General features: G+C 41.8%; 1 protein-coding gene across 8 annotated transcripts in view; it reads right to left on the minus strand.

Annotated features, from left to right (window-relative positions):
- Positions 1–17818, minus strand: part of PPA2 (inorganic pyrophosphatase 2) — a 47169-nt gene that overhangs the window by 28210 nt on the left and 1141 nt on the right. For 2 of the 8 annotated variants that reach the window (XM_048846935.2, XM_075127555.1), the window contains exons 2-5: positions 15479–15543; positions 13533–13577; positions 8256–8309; positions 1908–1961 (exon numbers count right to left, since the gene is read on the minus strand). In XM_048846935.2, coding sequence (XP_048702892.2) covers positions 1908–1961; positions 8256–8309; positions 13533–13577; positions 15479–15543 — 218 coding nt within the window. The remainder of the gene's footprint in view (positions 1–1907; positions 1962–8255; positions 8310–13532; positions 13578–15478; positions 15544–17818) is intronic. The other 6 variants (XM_048846934.2, XM_075127554.1, XM_075127558.1 and 3 more) reach the window with 5 other exon arrangements.

The raw sequence follows: 17818 nt of genomic DNA on the forward strand, positions 1-17818 counted from the left end.
CCTCCTGAGGTCCCTTTCAACCCTGATATTCTATGATTCTATGTGACATACACCACCATTTAAATCATCACTGAAATTGGCCCATAGACTTCCAAAGGAGTTGCACCCATTTACACCAGGTCAGAGCTGGACATTGTGCCTCTAATTATAGGTCTCCTTTTTGAAAAAACACAAAGCATGCTCCAAAATTTGTGACTGATTGTGCAATTCTGGTTTCAGTCAGGATTTTACCCTGCATTTGGCCAAATCCTACTAGCAAAATATGGAGTAACTCCACTGAGAATGGTGATGTTTCTCCAGATGTACAGTGATGTAACTGAGCAGAATAATTTGGCCCCTGCCTGATGTTGCCAGAGTGTCTTGGAAGAGGCTGCTGGAGATGCAAAAATGAGAATGACCTCAAGGAAGGCCAACAGGAAACTATGTGAACTGTTGGGGCAGAGTGACATGCAGGAAATGTGATCTAGTAAGAGGGAGCAGGGGAGGCAAGTTTCAATAACTTTGTTTCTTAAATTCTTTAGATCAGATAAGAAAGTCTTCCCATGAAGGGAGGAGCAGTCCAGGAGTCACAGATGTGTGGTGATCTGTGTCTAGTTTTGGCTTCCTACCATCGTCCAATCTGAAGGATGGTGTCTGGGAGCAAGGAAGGGGTTAGGAGAACAGAAACCTAATGGGCACCGATATAATCTCTGCCAGAGTAGTATTGTAAGAGTTTCCATATCCCAGCAATTATTTGATCAGCTGGCACGGCAAAGTAAAGGCAGCCATTTCTTGTCTCTTGCAAGAAGTCAGAGGTGGAGAAGCCAGACAAGGATTTCACACCACTTTGGAACCTGATTCTAATGGGATGGCAGGTGTCTCTATATCGCCAGAGGTCATGCGAAGTGTTAGGTAAGAAAATAAAATACATTTAAAAGCAACCCAGATTAAAAGTTAAGCCTTTAAATAGTGCAGTGAAATTAGAACATTTGGCAAGTGGACTCAGCCTTCCCCTGATGTCATCTTAAAATATAAGGTGATTATTTGACAGAAGAAAAAATAGCACTATTCCTACAAGTATGAACTGTGATAGTGAACACTGTTTGAAATCCAACCTTCAAAATCATTTCAGCATCAGGAAAAAAAAGTTAAGCTCTGGACAGGGCACCAGCACAGGCAAGACTATTAACAACTTACCCCCAAACTTCCATAAAACCTTGGGGAAGGGAAATTAATATACTACCTAGGGAACAAGCCAGTTTCTGTACGATCTAGGAAGTGTTTTACTTACACTATTAATGAAGCATGCCTATGCCTTTGTTTTGTGACACTGCAGAGGAATGCTCCAGTCAGGCTCTGCTTTTAAAATTTCAGAAGCTCATTTCCCAGGAAGAAAAAAAAAACTTCAAAAGTAACTAAGTGCCAACAACTGCTCTTAGATGAAAGATGATGCTGTTCAAGTGCCAATACAGAGAGGTCAAGATTAGGACTGGCACACTATAATTTATTCACCGATAAAGCTCATGGAGGGATTAAATCTTTTGAATCCAAAGTTAAATAAATTACTGTATCTGTTTATATGAGAGGAAGATAAATTGCAGGATGGTGTCCTGAACTCAAACATTTTTAGGACCTGTTCTGCCACTCGTATTCATGTTGAGTAGCACCTTACACTCCATCTTGAAATCAATGGGGTTATTGAGGAATAAGGAAATACTCAATGTGAGTAAGGGAGACAAAACTAGGCCCTTAATTTTTTTAACTACAGGAAAAACGTCAATATTAATAACTGCAAAAGAACATTCTAGTAGTAAGAATGCTACATATAAGGATTAAACTGACTTTCTAAAACGTTGGAAACCATTACACCACCATCAATTCTGCAAATATCTATATATTTAATAAACCAAGGTTGTTTTTTTAATTACCTCCATTTTAGCATTTGACCAGCGAGGCACTTCTACAACCATGTTAAACACTACCTAAAAAGAAAAAAAATTGAAGTATTTAAAATAAAGTTAAGTTGGTGATAAACATTTTGTGTGATAAGTTATTTCTTCCATATCTGACAGCAATATTTGCCGACACTAACAACTCAGGCATTTAATTTTCTAGATGCAACATGTTTACAACACTATGGTTTCTCACAACATTATTCCATCTTCCCCCAATTAGAAGACAGGGTAACCGCTAAGACAGACTTAGAAATCTCCATGATGCTTTTCAGTCTGGTCTATGATACAGCTCTTCACACAATGCTCAATTTGCCTGTGGAACCCATGGCCACAGAATATCATTGAAGCCCACAGCTTAGCAGGATTCAAAAAGGATTGGACATGATCGCCTTCTATGATGAGATTACTGGTTCTGTGGATGAAGGGAAAGCAGTGGATGTATTGTTTCTTGACTTTAGCAAAGCTTTTGACACGGTCTCCCACAGTATTCTTGTCAGCAAGTTAAAGAAGTACGGGCTGGATGAATGCACTATAAGGTGGGTAGAAAGTTGGCTAGATTGTCGGGCTCAACGGGTAGTGATCAATGGCTCCATGTCTAGTTGGCAGCCGGTGTCAAGTGGAGTGCCCCAGGGGTCGGTCCTGAGGCCAGTTTTGTTCAATATCTTCATAAATGATCTGGAGAATGGTGTGGATTGCACTCTCAGCAAATTTGCGGATGATACTAAACTGGGAGGAGTGGTAGATACGCTGGAGGGGAGGGATAGGATACAGAAGGACCTAGACAAATTGGAGGATTGGGCCAAAAGAAATCTGATGAGGTTCAATAAGGATAAGTGCAGGGTCCTGCACTTAGGACGGAAGAACCCAATGCACAGCTACAGACTAGGGACCGAATGGCTAGGCAGCAGTTCTGCGGAAAAGGACCTAGGAGTGACAGTGGACGAGAAGCTGGATACGAGTCAGCAGTGTGCCCTTGTTGCCAAGAAGGCCAATGGCATTTTGGGATGTATAAGTAGGGGCACAGCGAGCAGATCGAGGGACGTGATCGTCCCCCTCTATTCGACATTGGTGAGGCCTCATCTGGAGTACTGTGTCCAGTTTTGGGCCCCACACTACAAGAAGGATGTGGAAAAATTGGAAAGAGTCCAGCGAAGGGCAACAAAAATGATTAGGGATCTGGAACACATGACTTATGAGGAGAGGCTGAGGGAACTGGGATTGTTTAGTCTGCGGAAGAGAAGAATGAGGGGGGATTTGATAGCTACTTTCAACTACCTGAGAGGTGGTTCCAGAGAGGATGGTTCTAGACTATTCTCAGTGGTAGAAGAGGACAGGACAAGGAGTAATGGTCTCAAGTTGCAGTGGGGGAGGTTTAGGTTGGATATTAGGAAAAACTTTTTCACTAGGAGGGTGGTGAAACACTGGAATGCGTTGCCTAGGGAGGTGGTGGAATCTCCTTCCTTAGAAGTTTTTAAGGTCAGGCTTGACAAAGCCCTGGATGGGATGATTTAATTGGGGATTGGTCCTGCTTTTGAGCAGGGGGTTGGACTAGATGACCTCCTGAGGTCCCTTCTTCCAACCCTGATATTCTATGATTCTATGATTTTATCTAGATGAAATGGATATTTAAAAATTAAACGGGAGTTTTGGAAGGAATATAAACTCAAGCATAAAGACAGAACAAAATAACCCCCACATACTCTATCAAGACACTACAGTGCAAATGCTTTACCCTCTGGGGAGAGGGTAAGAGAACAAACACCACATGACAGATGCATAGTTACAGTGCTAAATGCACTAGTGGAAGATACTACAGAGATGAGTGTGATATGAGTATCTAAGAACCAACAGAGAACAGAATAGGGCAAAATCTAACCTCTAATTAATGCAGGTTAAGAGGAAATTATCCCTGGGGGCAAGTTATCCCATAATTGTTTACTGCGGGGGTTTCTTGCGCCTTAGTTTAAAGCAGCTGGTACCGGCCGGTGTTGAGCGTAGGATACTGGGCAAAACTGCTCTGCTCCATATGGCAATTCCTGTGTTCCTATGCCTTATTTTCTGTGCGACAAGGTGGGTGAGGTAATATCTTTTATTGAACCAACTTCTGTTTGTGGGAGAGACAAGCTTTCGAGCTTCCCAGAGCTCTTCTTCAGGTCTGGGAAACTAAGGCCAAGTCTACCCTACAAACTTACATTAGTATAACTATGTCACTCAGAGGTGTGAAGAATCCACAACCCTAACTGACAGTTATACCGACCCAAACCCTGGTACAGACAGCACTACTTTGATGGGAGGGCTTCTCCTGTCAACACAATTACCGGCTCTTGCGGAGGTGGATTAACTATGCCAACGGGAGAAGCTCTCCCATCAGCATAGTATTGTCTTCACTGAAGCTCTGCAGCAGTGCTGCCCCAGAGTTTTAAGTGTAGAATCATAGGACTGGAAGGGACCTCGAGAGGTCATCTAGTCCAGTCCCCTGCACTCAAGGCAGGACTAAGTATTATCCAGACCATCCTTGACAGGAGTTTGTCCAACCTGCTCTTAAAAATCCCCAATGATGGAGATTCCACAACCTCCCTAGGCAATTTATTCCAGTGCTTAACAACCCTGACAGTTAGGAAGTTTTTCCTAATGCCCAACCTAAACCGACCTGGCTGCAAGACCTGTCGGCCTGCCCTATCTCAAAGTGTCACTGCTAAATATAAGGTTTGAACTGATTGTTTAGCATAAGTAGTTAATACATATCTCAAGGGACGATTCAAAGTGAAGTGGTCCATTAACACCCCTCTAGTCATAGGGAGAGAAAGGGTGGAGGGCTGTTAGTGGGTGACAGAGTGTTATAAGAAAGCATAAATCCAGTTTCTCTATTAAGACCATGATTTTTAGTGTCTAAGCTCCCGGGCTTGTCTTTTGAAAGCACTGTGCAGGTTTCTTTTGAGGATGAGGACTGATAGGTCAGGTAGAGAATAATCACTTGGTGAGAAGTGTTCACCCACAGGTGATGTGGTGTTTTTGTCTTTTAATAATTTCCCGTGTGAGTGCATTCATTCTGCGTAACAGAAATGTCAGAAAACAAAGCAACGGCAAAAATAAGAATATTTATTCATGGTGTATTATTGATGATAACATTTCTGTTTACATTGAAGATGCATCACAGTGCTGCTGCTCCACTCAACGACAGACACACCACTCCTTTGTAGAAACTAAGGCGATGTCTACACAGCACACCTTACAACAGTATGGCCGTGCCGCTGCAGCCACGCCGTTGTACGGTGCGGTGTGCAGCTGCTCTTTATTGCCAGGAGAGAGCTCTCCCGGCGACAAAATAAAACCACCTCCAATGAGGGGTGGCAGTGTCCTCATCAGGAGCGCGGCTCCTGCCGACAAAGCACTGTTCACAACACTGCTTTTAGTGATTCAAACTCTTATTGTTCAGGGGGGTGTTTTTTCACTCCCTTCCCCCCGAGCGACACAAGTTTTAACGACGAAAGCGCTAGTGTAGACAATGCCAAACATGACTTCTTAAAAAGAAAGATGAAATGCCAAACTGACTTCACTGGAAGTCATTGCACCAGGCTTGAATTTGTCCCAGAATGTCACCTTGCCTAGGACCCTAAGAGACACTTCTTACATGAATATAAAAAGTGTGAGAGACATTGCAACATCTTTGGGGACCACATTGTATTGAGTTGAGGAATGTTTTTTGTATTATTGTGGGCCAAGGGTTGTATTCAACTCCTGGGGGATGGCTATGACAGCTTCTCCAGGAAATAAAAACAGTGGGGGTGGTGATTAAGGTGAATCACTCACGTTGTAAACACCTCCAGAAAGATATCTCCCCCCGAGAAGATTTGCATTTACCAGTTCAAACTGCTTTTTCCAGAGACCAACAGACAAAGAAAGGGCTTTTGGTATAAAAAAGGCTGAGTTTAAACTAACACATGGCTTTCTTTCGATTCAGCAAACAGACAGGACCTTGGGTCCTAGGAGAACCCAACCCCTGGAAGGATTGGAAAGACTGACATCTACCAGAGCCCTATGCTGGAGTTGGAGTGACCTTTGATAAGCATGTAGGAACTTCAATTGTTTTTATATGTTTCCTCTGTGATGCTTTTACCTTAAGAATAGCTGTGCTTACTTAGAAAGAGCTGTGGGATAAACTGTAACTGCTGGCAATATGCTGTTCATAGCCTTCAGACAGAAAGCATCATACAGATTCTAGCTGTTAGCCAGACTGGCTTGCTGGGGATATCACAATGAGGTGTGGAAGGACTGCAGGCCTAACCCCCAATCTGGACGGAGAGACACACAGGTCTCCACACAAGCGAGGTGATTGCTGGGAGCCTAAACCTAAAGTGGGTGCTTAAAGAAGACTGGTTTGTGGGGGAGGGTGTCAAAGGCACAGTTAACCCAGAAACTGACATGAAGTACCGGGATTTTTGCACCTAGTGATCTGCTATATTAATTAACTAACAAATACATTTCCAGAGCTGATACAATAGTCTGATTAACGCCAGCCTCTGCAGTTCCAAATTTGTACCCTCTTCCCCAAATTTGAGAGATGAACTAAAACAAGCAAGAGGGAATCTCAATAGTCACCTCTCACTGATTTTTCCTCAAGGTCACAAGTAATTCACAGTCCTCTCTCAGCCAGAAGATCCCAAAACACATTCTATACTAATTTGTATAACGGTCATGTCCACAATGCCCTGTTCGCATTCATAAGACGGAATCCATCTCCTGAAAAGTCAACAACCTAAGATAATAAGCAAGGAAGAGAACACAGAGTCCTTAAGCATCATTTCAGTGAGAATATTCCATGGGTAAAGAGCATCTTGAAGAAAGAGAACATAGTTATGAAAGAAGGGTTCAGAGCTGCCAGCATAGAAGGAGAGATAATAGGGATGGAAGTGTGATAAGAGACAAAAGCAGATAAGGGCAGGATTGCGAGGAGACAATTATGGGGATCGTCTGACAACCATCTCTAACTCTCCCCCAGAACTATTGGGCTTACTGCACAGCATTGCAATCATGGTGGACAGGCTCTCTCAGTTGGGGACAGATAGCAAAACACTATTTAACAGGCCCACTCCAAAAATGCTAAGGCCAATTCTGGTGTGGAGCTCTTAAATAAAATTTAAAAAAATTAAAAAAAAAAAGCTAACAAGACTAAATAATCATTTTGACTTTCATAATTACAACAAGAAAAGGACCTATAAAGTCTTGCTGAAATATTACAGGATAAACTTTTATTGCCACCAGAACCTTATTTTTGTTGTGAACGAGACTGCAGGAGATTTATCCATACACCTGTGTTGTAAATGTGCATTTTCCTGACTGCATCTGTAATTGTGGCTGCTGCAGAATATAGAGATTTTTTAAAAACTTAAATTCATCAAGAAGTACTTGAGGCCTGCAGTGAGTCAAGGAAGACTCTTAGGGCCAGAACCTCACCTAGCGTAAATTGGTGTAGCACAAATTATTTCAGTGAAGCTACATTGATTTATCACAGACAAGAATCTGGCCCTCAGGATTTCTGATATCGATTGAACACAAATGGTCAAGAGCACTAAATATAACAGCCTAATAGATTAATTCATATGCAAAAACAAATAAAAAGGCCTCTGGAAAGGCTGAGCTGCCCAAGTTTCAGCTGCTGCGGATGTTTACAAGAGTTTAATAGCTTCATGCAATCCTTATGTTTAAAAATAAAAACAGTTTGTTTATGGGACAATCAATTTTTTCCAGGGATGAACCAGAGCCCTTGCCCTGCGTGCAGAGGGTTCATTACGGGATGGTTTTAATCGGGATTAGGGAGGTATGTACAGGAGGATTTGACAGCTGGAGATGAAAGGGAAGAGAGAAAAGGCTGCTTATTCCTCCCTCATATATTCTACGTTGTCTCTTCTCTTTTTGTCCCCTCACTTTCTCTTCTCCATTCTCCTCTCCCTTCCTTTCCTAGATTTCACCCTTGGATCTTCCCAGCATCCCCTCTTATTCTCTCCATCAGACAGACTCAGTCCTGCCTTTCCACCCATGAATATCTCTTGCTTCCACCATCCCTTGTACCTTGCCACAACATGCTGCCCCCCTCTGTTACAGGGGAAGCAAGCGAAAGTACAGATGCCAACCCTGGTCTGACGGGTACCTCCTGTACATGGTGAGCACCCTGTAGGCTCACCCCTGGGAGCAATGCCCCAGACTCCACATGGTGCAGACTCTCATACGTGTGTGTGAGGGGCTTCATGGAGGGCAGGCTGTATGATAGACCTGGATGGAGGTGGTTCCTGAGGTGCATATTTGTTCACACCGCCTACTTACAGTTTCACCAGCTCCGTTGGGTGGTGGCTTCTTTGGAAGACCAGTCTGGTGGGGCTTAGGGCAAAAACAGGACAAAACAGTTTTTTGTAACACAGACAAGGACAGCCTATGTTAGCTGGATCCTCACAGTTCTCAGGGACACACAGATTCTCTACTTATATATAAGAACCGAGACTGTATTGTTCATTCACATTAATATAGAGTGCAGTCATTTTTGCTTATGCTCCATTATATACACTAGGAGATGAGAGGGGGAATCAATGGTTGCAAAGTGGAGAAAAGTTAAAGCATTCCATTTTCTAGTTTCTAAAATGCAATATGCCAACAGGAAAAAAACAATTAAAAAATATTTAGTAGTATCCCTTAAATTACAATATTTTGTCTATGACATATAAGAGCAACCCATAGCCAAAGAAGCAGTTTCAGGAAGGGCAGAAGAAGGAGGAAAGAGGGCTGCAAATAGTTTACTTGAAGAAATCTGTTTTTGGCTCCTTTCCTGGACCACCTCCCTACAAGCTGCCCTCTGGCTTGAAGTGTCCCTTCTGACAAACAACCCTCTTCCTCTCTTGGTAAATCATCCTTTCCCTGCTGAGCTGCTCACTTCCTTCCCCAGTCCTCTGAGCTCCTGATCATGTGAGGTCAGTGGCTGTGGGGCAGGGATTAGAACCTATTTTGAATGGGGGGGAGGGGGTGAAGAAATTTGATTTTTGCCTAGGGGGATGGGAAGTTGAGAGTTTAGGGGCTGCTGTGGAACTTTTTAAGGGATAAACCAATTTTGAGTAGAAGAGGAAGCAGAATGCAGGGCAGCCTGTGCCGAGAATGAGGAAGAGAACAAAACTGATAGGAAGAGGAGGAGATAAAATGAGGAACAAAAAGGATGGTGAGTTTTCCCAGAAGAAGTCTGGAGTAACTCTAGCACTTGTACAGCAATGTGCTTTTGGAAAATATAATTTAAAAAAAAAAAAAGCATTCTGGACCTGCTGACATACCTCTCTTAAGCTTTGTAACATGACAAGGGCAAAGATAGAAGACAACAGCTCTACTTCAACTACTTCTCTTCCGTAACTATTTAACGCAGCCGCTGCTCATTTGTGATTTTACCAACTCTCATCACAGGCCGTACATTCATAAGTGGCAGCCTGAGCCGAAGTTCTAAGGGAGAGTGAACAGAGCAAGCCACAGCCCGGTGCCTTTAACTACAGAAGAGAAAAGAGATGAAAAGAAGGACTATCATGAAACATGACCACAAATATATGGAGATATGCTTACTATGGACTTGTTCACAATATGAGCCCCATCCTCAATGTATCACTTGCTATGAGGTGCTGGCCAATGAAAATCAAACCAACAATCTCCAGCTATATCTAGAGATCAAACATTCTGGCCTGAAAGACAAGCCTCTGGAGTTTTTCCAGTATAACTTGACAAAGCTAAATGGCCAAAAAAGTACAATGTCCACTCTGAAGTCAACAAGCAGACATTTCATCTTGCGAGTCTTTGCACTGAAAAGCAAAGGGGAGTCTGATAGCACAAGGGAAGAGTTTTTACTTCAAGCTCACTGTACCAAGAATTGGTTTCAGTGATGTTCAGTGACAAGATAAGCAAGTAACTGGACACTTTAGAGTTGTGAAAAGATCCAGGACCAAGAAGAATCTCTGCCACTGGTGAAAATGTAGCATCAATCTTCTCAAGCTTGAAGCAACTATTTATTTGCAATTAAGTCTTATTAATTCACTGCTGTGGCTTCCTTGGCAAACTCTCTCTCCTAGGTTAGATATTTATCTGGTGGCGGAGTGCAAGACAACTTCATTTGTTCTCAGTCTCTGCTAACCTGCCCAACTGCAGGGGAAGTTTTTCAAATATCGTATGGAAAGCGTTCTTGAGTGGGAACATTGTGATGGTCTCCACAAATGGAGCACAAGCAATGACTTGGCAGCACTTATAACTGCTTTGTAGCTCCAATGGCTCCTTGTATAGTCCAGGAGGCCCTAATCACAAGGAAATCACCAGCACATCTGAAAAACATAAAGAATGCTGCTGGGAAGACAGTTAACTTCCTTAGAGCTTATCCCATGATTTCTAATGTATTTGCTGTACTTAGTGATCAATGCTGCCAAGTTCCTCCTTCACACTGGTATGTCTTGGCTTTATCATGAGAAAGCACCGATACACCTTTTTGAACTCCCTCCCGAAGTGCCTGTCTCTCTGTCAAGTCACTCACAAACAAAACATCAAAGGCACATACAATGATGAGCTGGTTAGAAGCCCTTTCAGTGCAGCTGGGAGCAACATTTCAGATTCGTCTTTCAAAGACAAGTATGGCTTCTAGGAACTTGCCCGCAACAAGACACTAAGGGTATGCCTACACTTCAATCAGACAACCCCAGCTGGCCCAGGCTAGCTGACTTGTCACGGAGTCCTAGAGCCCAAACATCTACACTGCAATTAAACAGCCCCTTAGCCCAAGCCCTGTTAACCTGAGCCACCTGGCACAGGCCTGCCATGGGGTTTTTAACTGCAGTGTAGATATACGCTGAAGACCACAGAACCAGCCCCGGACAGAATTGTGACTGCAACTATAGGAAGAATATCCAGCATTCACGTTGGAGATTTGAAACTTTTGATGCTTTTCACATCTACTTACCTGGGCGAGAGTGAATTTTCAGTGCTTGTAGTACTTAAAACAAAGCACAGGTTCAGATTACAAAATGGTAATGATCTGAGACAAAAGGTAATTATCTCCCCTAACATCTGGAAAGCAGCCATACCCAACTCGTTAAGTAGTTCAAATATATAAATAGTTTCTTTATTCTCTTTTCCATGCTAGCAATTACAGTAGTTACACAGGGTTGACGTGACTGCAAATCTGAGAGTAAATCAGAGTTTGGAAAGGGAGATGGCCCACGATATGGCCTCACTACTACTACAAGATGCCCCATACCAAGGAAAAGGTGAGGAAACCTTTTATTAGAACAAACCAAAGCAAGCTGATCTTGCAAACTGCTAAGATGTATGTCCCTACTTCAGTGAAGAACTGAATTAAGTACATCAAAAGACAGATCAATATTTTGTAGTCCCCTTTTCAATATCACAAGTGCTCAGAACAATTTTAAATAAATCTGATAAACTGAGGCGACTTATGCCAAATTACTTCTATTTTCTATATCTAAACTGACATTGGATATACATGATTTACCAAAGAAACACTTGGCTAGTATAATTTAACATATGCTTTTAGGAGGCACCATACTGCTGGAAATGCCAACAAATAAGCAAGATCCTGAGCACATGTGGTTATTAAAAAAAGCTATGCCACTTTTCATGGGATTAAGAAAGGTATCCAGTTTGGTTATCTACTGTACAATTTGCATCCATAATGTCTCTTGCCTTTTCAGCTGAGTATAGTATTCCTGTCCTGAACTGCTGTGTAATATTAGTGGGTGATGTTAAAAAGTTTCTATGCTTCATCCTAGACATGGCTATGTTTTAAAAAGGTGAGCAAAGTAATTCTTTTATTTCTATCTATCTCTGAGTGAGTGAATTACACGCTCAGATTTTGTAATATACCCACTTTTGTGAAGCATTTTGGGATCCTTTTGGATGAAAGAAAACATATGTAAGATATTGCAAAAACAATACTCAATGAAGTTAAACGTCTAAATAAGCACTATATTAGACTGATCCTGCGAGGACATCTGTAGCATCAGGGCTATAGACAGCACATAGCAAACGATGTTGTTTTAGTCAAGTTTAAAAAAATTTCCACTAAATGAGAAAAACATTAACATATAAATATTAACGTTACAGCTCAGAAGTTTCATATAGTTTTAACCATTTTTTAGATTAGGCTCTGCAAGATGATCAGGATCAGATATTGTCACACACTGCTCATACAGATAAGAAACAGAATACATGACTGCATGCTAGAGTTATAATTCACAGCATATGCCATGTGAGTGCATGCCTCATCACCCATTTTCAGCAGCCATATAGCTCCTCCTTACATTTTATCTTTTATTCGCGTTTATAAATGACTGTGCACCTACTTAAATAATTCTTAAGTCAGCATTAGAAAAAAGCCTGAAATCTAAATAGTACATATAACTGGTGTTTATGGGTTAAATGAATTATGAGTGAGAGAGAATTAAGGTGTATGTGTGAGTCGATGGATGTGTGAGGATGGTACACAGGACCATACCAGTGGCAGGAAATAATATTTCAAATGCTGCTAGAAACCAGACCATCAGAGTGGCTCTGTCGAGTTAAAATGCCATTTATCGGTATTTGAAATACAATTGATTGGTCACAGAGATACTGCCTAATAATTGCTGGTTATTCAGAACATATTTCGGTGCCTAAATAGGGATTAAAGAGCCCATCTTTAAGAACCCATGTTTGAAAATCTGGGCCTTAAAATGTGACTTGTTTCTCTCGCATTCTACTCTACTTAAAGTGATTCCATGCCCCTGCTTAGGTCCCAAGACAAGGTTTACTAGAAACTATACAATTAAAAGAAGACTCCTGCACAAACATTCACACAAACCAACCTTGGGTACTCGTTCTCTCTCTAACCAGCACCAATTCTGAGCACCCGCACAGGGCACTTTCCTCGACTGTGCACATCTGCACATCCCAGAAAAGCACATGCCTTCAGTCCAAAACACAGCTGGAAAGTCTGGGTTTTGGCCCATCATACTTAATATCCCTTTAACGCAGTAGTTTTCAACCTGTGGTCTGCAGACCCTTGGGGGGTCCGCACACTATGTCTGTGATTTTCAAAGGGGTCTTTACCTCCATTAGAAACTTTCTAGGGGTCCGCAAATGAAAAAAGAGGTTGAAAACCACTGCTTTAACAGAAAAGATTTCTAATTGTTTTTATTTTACTCTGCAGTCAGAGCAGCTAGTGAATCTTTTACTAAGAGTTTACTTGAGCAGGCTTCTGTATGTAATAGGAGAAAATACAATGTATCAACTTTACAACTGTCAGAAGGAACCTTCTACTGAAAAATATAAAAACACTTGCATTTTAGAACATTTTGATTAATAAATAAAAACTGACTTTTTTTGCCCATTTGATCAGGAGATTTAAAATCCCTTTGAGGTCCCTCGTCCCATGGCATTTGTATTTGAAGGTTTATCAGTTGTATTCAGTGAAAGATGCATGGTACTGAACAGCTCTCATTTTGCCCACCATGATTGAAAGCCCCATTCTAATGTGTCCATTACAACTAGAGCACAGCAAAATTACATTTCATGAAAAATAATTTCTAACTGTACCTCACTTCCATTAGTCTTTGATCTCTTCGCAGGAACCTCCTTATCCTATACAGAAAAAAAAAAATTAGCATTTAGAACTCTCACTTACGGGAGTCGAATCCAAAATATATTCATGTTAGAGAAAAGAATACCACGGTGTCTGTATAAATAACTACTACACTGTAGATTCTACACAGACTATATTAGTAGTTTTTAAAAGGGCTTGAAAAATCCACTCATGAGTGGCAAGCTAGTCCTTGAGAATATGGGGAGGAGGACCTAAGCCATCAATTTCTCTATAACTGTAACTTTCATTTTAAAAACATTTAAATTTCCTAATGGTTGTAAGGCTATAACCTCCCAAATGTGAACTGATGCATTTTCATCTTCCTGAATCAGAAATGGACAAATCTCCTTTCTTTGTCAAGCACCAGCTGAGTGAAATTAAGACCGGTCAGTTTCAGTGCTGCTTGACAGATCCCTGTAGACAGCCACAAAACTGTTATGCACCAGGTCAGTTTCATTCTGCTGCTGCTGATTGCAAAGGCTGTGAACTGCATTATAAACAGCAGCAGGTATTGGAGTTATTCACAAGCGAGGGAGGACCCTAAAGACAGAGGCTGGAGGAGAGGAAGAGTAGCAGAGGCCTCTTCATCCTCCAGTCCCCTTGCAGCATCTAGGAGACTGGGAGAGAGATCAAAGTAGTGAAGACCCATTCTCTGCCAGCAGCCTGGAGGCTCTGGAGGGACAGAAGAAACAGAAATTTTTTCCCTTGTCCAGCAGCCAGAATGAGAGGATCTTCAAATTAATCAGACATCCGCTTGCCAGAGGCAAGTTTAAAAGAAGACTGAAAGGAGGATGCAGGGAGAGCATCCTAGTGGAAACGCCAGCACCCTCCTCCCTCCCAGCAGCTAAAGATGCTAAGAGGTGCTAGTAAAGTTAGGCCCCCTGGACCTTCCTTGGAAGGCCTTCCAACTCTTGTCTTTCTCATCAACCTCTCACCAGCAAGTTTAGTCCTCCCTCACAAAGGCATCAGGTACACTTTTCAAGCCCTGGTTTTAAATGATTAAACAGAATGATATTGATGTAGCATTTATCTGTTTAGAAAAACCCCTCTGGGCACATGATAGAGTTGCAGATTTTTCTCAGTGTTCCAGCCTACAAATCAACCGAACAGTTGAGGCAACAAACCTTAAAGGCTGAAAATTTCCCAAACTATTTTGTTTTTGAGTATGCCACAATAAGCAAACCTCTTCTCAGACTAAACTGAAGGCTGGCAGTTTTCACAGATGACGTAGAAAACAGGCATTTCACTATAGCAATAATGAAACTCCAGGGAACGTGGCTAACAATACATGAAAGTGCTTGGTTGCACCTCATGCCTTGTAATTCTCCAAAGGTGCGATTACCACTCCTCTCTTGGGCATTATTGCTGCCTTCAAATTACAGCACGCCTTTTGGGAATTAAAGAAATATACCATTCACATAAATATGTATTGTGTAAGCCTCTTCCACTGCAAAACTGCTGGTACTATAGAAAAATAGCAATTTACATGGGTTTGGTGAAACACAAAGAGACTTAGGAATAGTAACAGTAGAAACTGTATTCTAGATTAGTGCACATAAGCACAGAATTTTAACACCTTACCAAAAGATATGGTAGACTTATCATTTGAAGTCTTTAAATCAAAACTGCATATCTTTCAAACACACACACTCCAGTTCCACCACAAATTAAACTCAACACAGGAATTACTGGGTGAAATTCTACAGTCTGTACTATAGAGGAAGTCAGACAAGATCATAAAGGTCCCTTCAGGTCCTAAAATATATTAATTTATTTTAGTAATTGCTAAAAATAAAACAAGATTTCTATTGAAAAGAAAAATCCACCTGCTTTTGACCATTAGAGAACACAACATCCATCATTTCAAGAAATAATAACTGCGTTTGAGTCTAACATATACCTCTTTAGATCCAGCAAACAGAGGAATGTCATGAAACGGGGAAATATATTTACCCTCCGCATTCTCTGCGAGACAAAAAAAGTGTTACAAATCTAAACCAAACATGCTGAAAGATGTCCACATTACTAATAAATATGTCCCTATTGCTTCCATCATTTCAGACAGACAAGGGTCTATGGGTATTTTAAATTGAAACACTGCTTGGCCAGGGGATTTATGTTGTAACAAAGCCTTTTCTGGAGTCAAACTCCAAATTTTACAATAAAACGGTCAATTTAAGGGACAAACCAAAATCAGAACTTTCAGCTTTGGCAGCTATACTGTGCCCTTCTTTCCTCTCTTTAGCCTGCTCATTCCTTTGAGCCTAACTGGCAAAATGAACTATGTAAAGATGTCAATAACCTTGTATTTTTCCCACACAGAGCCACTAATGGAGAGGAAATGTCATAAGACATGTATAGAGAAAACCAGTTCCTAGGTTACCTAGGATTTTAGTCATACTTCAAGTTTCTTTTTCAGCAGCTAATAATTTCTTCATGATCAAGATATTTTTTAAAACAAAAATTTCAGATAGCAGCTAAAATACTGCAGCTATTAAAACTTTACAGTATTCCCTTAGCATGGCTTGTCATTTCAAATAAACTGAATTTCATATCAATAAAGCAAACATTCACCGCTAAACAGCTTATACCAATTCTGACCAGCAATATACATTAGTTAAACCTTAACTGCTCAGACATTTTGTTTTAAAAGGAACAATGACAGACTCTAGGGTTTCAGAGTACACTCTAGGGTACAATTCTGGCCTCACTGATGTCCATGGCAAAATTCTAATGGGCTTCCATGAGGCCTTTCCCCCTCCCTTCTCACATGCAAGCAGACTTCTAAGTAGACAGGAGGAGTGCCCAAACTTTGTCTAATTCAGGGACACATTTTGAGCTTGCCAAGAGCTCAATGACTGAGCCAAATTTGCAAAAAAAACAGAGCAGTCAATAGAAAGATGCAAGTCTTAGAGGCCACAAATTCCAGCACCCACTGCTCCCTCCTGATCAGGTGGCATTATTCATATTAAAAGAGTGTGTGGACATGGGCCCTCTTGGGCCTATGGACTGCACTACATCTACCCCTGAAACACAGAAACAATTGTTATGCAAACGTTGTACAAATATGGTGTTACATTCCAGGAAATAAAAGATAAAGTTTAGCTATAGGTAGGGCCCTACCAAATTCATAGCCATGAAAAATGCATCACAGACCATGAAATCTGGTCTCCCCCAGCAAAAACTGGTCTTTTGTGTGCTTTTACCCTATACTGTACAGATTGCACAGGGAGGTCAAACTGGGGGTCCTAACCCAACAGGGAGTTGCAGGGGGTCACCAGCATATTTTAGGGGGGTTGCGGTATTGCTACCCTTACTTGTGCGATGCCTTCAGAACTGGGCGGCTGGAAGAGCAGTGGCTGTTGGCCGGGCGCCCAGCTGTGAAGCCAGCGCCCTGGCAGCAGCAGCGCAGAAGTAAGAGTGGCAATACCATACCATGTCACCCTTACTTCTGCGCTGCTGCCTTCAGAGCTGGACGGCTGGAGAGTGGCGGTGGCTGACTGAGGGCCCAGCACTGCAGGAAGCAGCATAGAAGTCTGGGTAGCAATACCATACCGTGCCATCCTTGCTTCTGCTAATGGCGGCTGTACCTTGAGAGTGGGGCTCCCAGCCAGCTGCTGCCACTCTCCAGGTGCCCAGCTCCAAAGGCAGGGCCACTGCCAGCAGCAGCGCAGAAGTAACAGTACCGCAATCCCCCCTACAATAACCTTTCAACCCCCTTCCCTCACCAACTCCTTTTGGAGTCAGGACCCCTACAATTACAACACCATGAAATTTCAGATTTAAATAGCTAAAACCATGAAATTTATGATTTTTTAAATCCTCTGACTGTTAAATTAACCAAAATGGACAGTGAATTTGGCAGGGCCCTAGTCATAGGCCACTGTTCAAACTGAAGTGACAGTCACTAGATCAAGCCTATTGCACCCAACCTCTAGTGGAGTCAGCATGACAGATTTCTGACAGGGTGCAACTGACCATTTACATCTGTCCATTTCTCTCACAGCAATGTAAATCAGAAGTGACTCCATTGAACGTAATGGAATCATAATGGTATAAAAATCAGTGTGAAGAGCAAAATCAGAAAGTGGCTTTTTAAAAATCTTCATAACTATTAGAAAAAGGTAGTGTGAAATTGAAACTAAACACACCAGCTTTTTGTTTGCAATGTTGGTGTAATCATGTTGTCCCAGGGCCTTAGAGACACAAGGTGGGTGAGGCAAAAGAAGCTGGTCCAAGA

The sequence above is a fragment of the Caretta caretta genome, chromosome 4 (genome assembly GCF_965140235.1).
Source record: "Caretta caretta isolate rCarCar2 chromosome 4, rCarCar1.hap1, whole genome shotgun sequence".
Taxonomy (NCBI): domain Eukaryota; kingdom Metazoa; phylum Chordata; order Testudines; family Cheloniidae; genus Caretta; species Caretta caretta.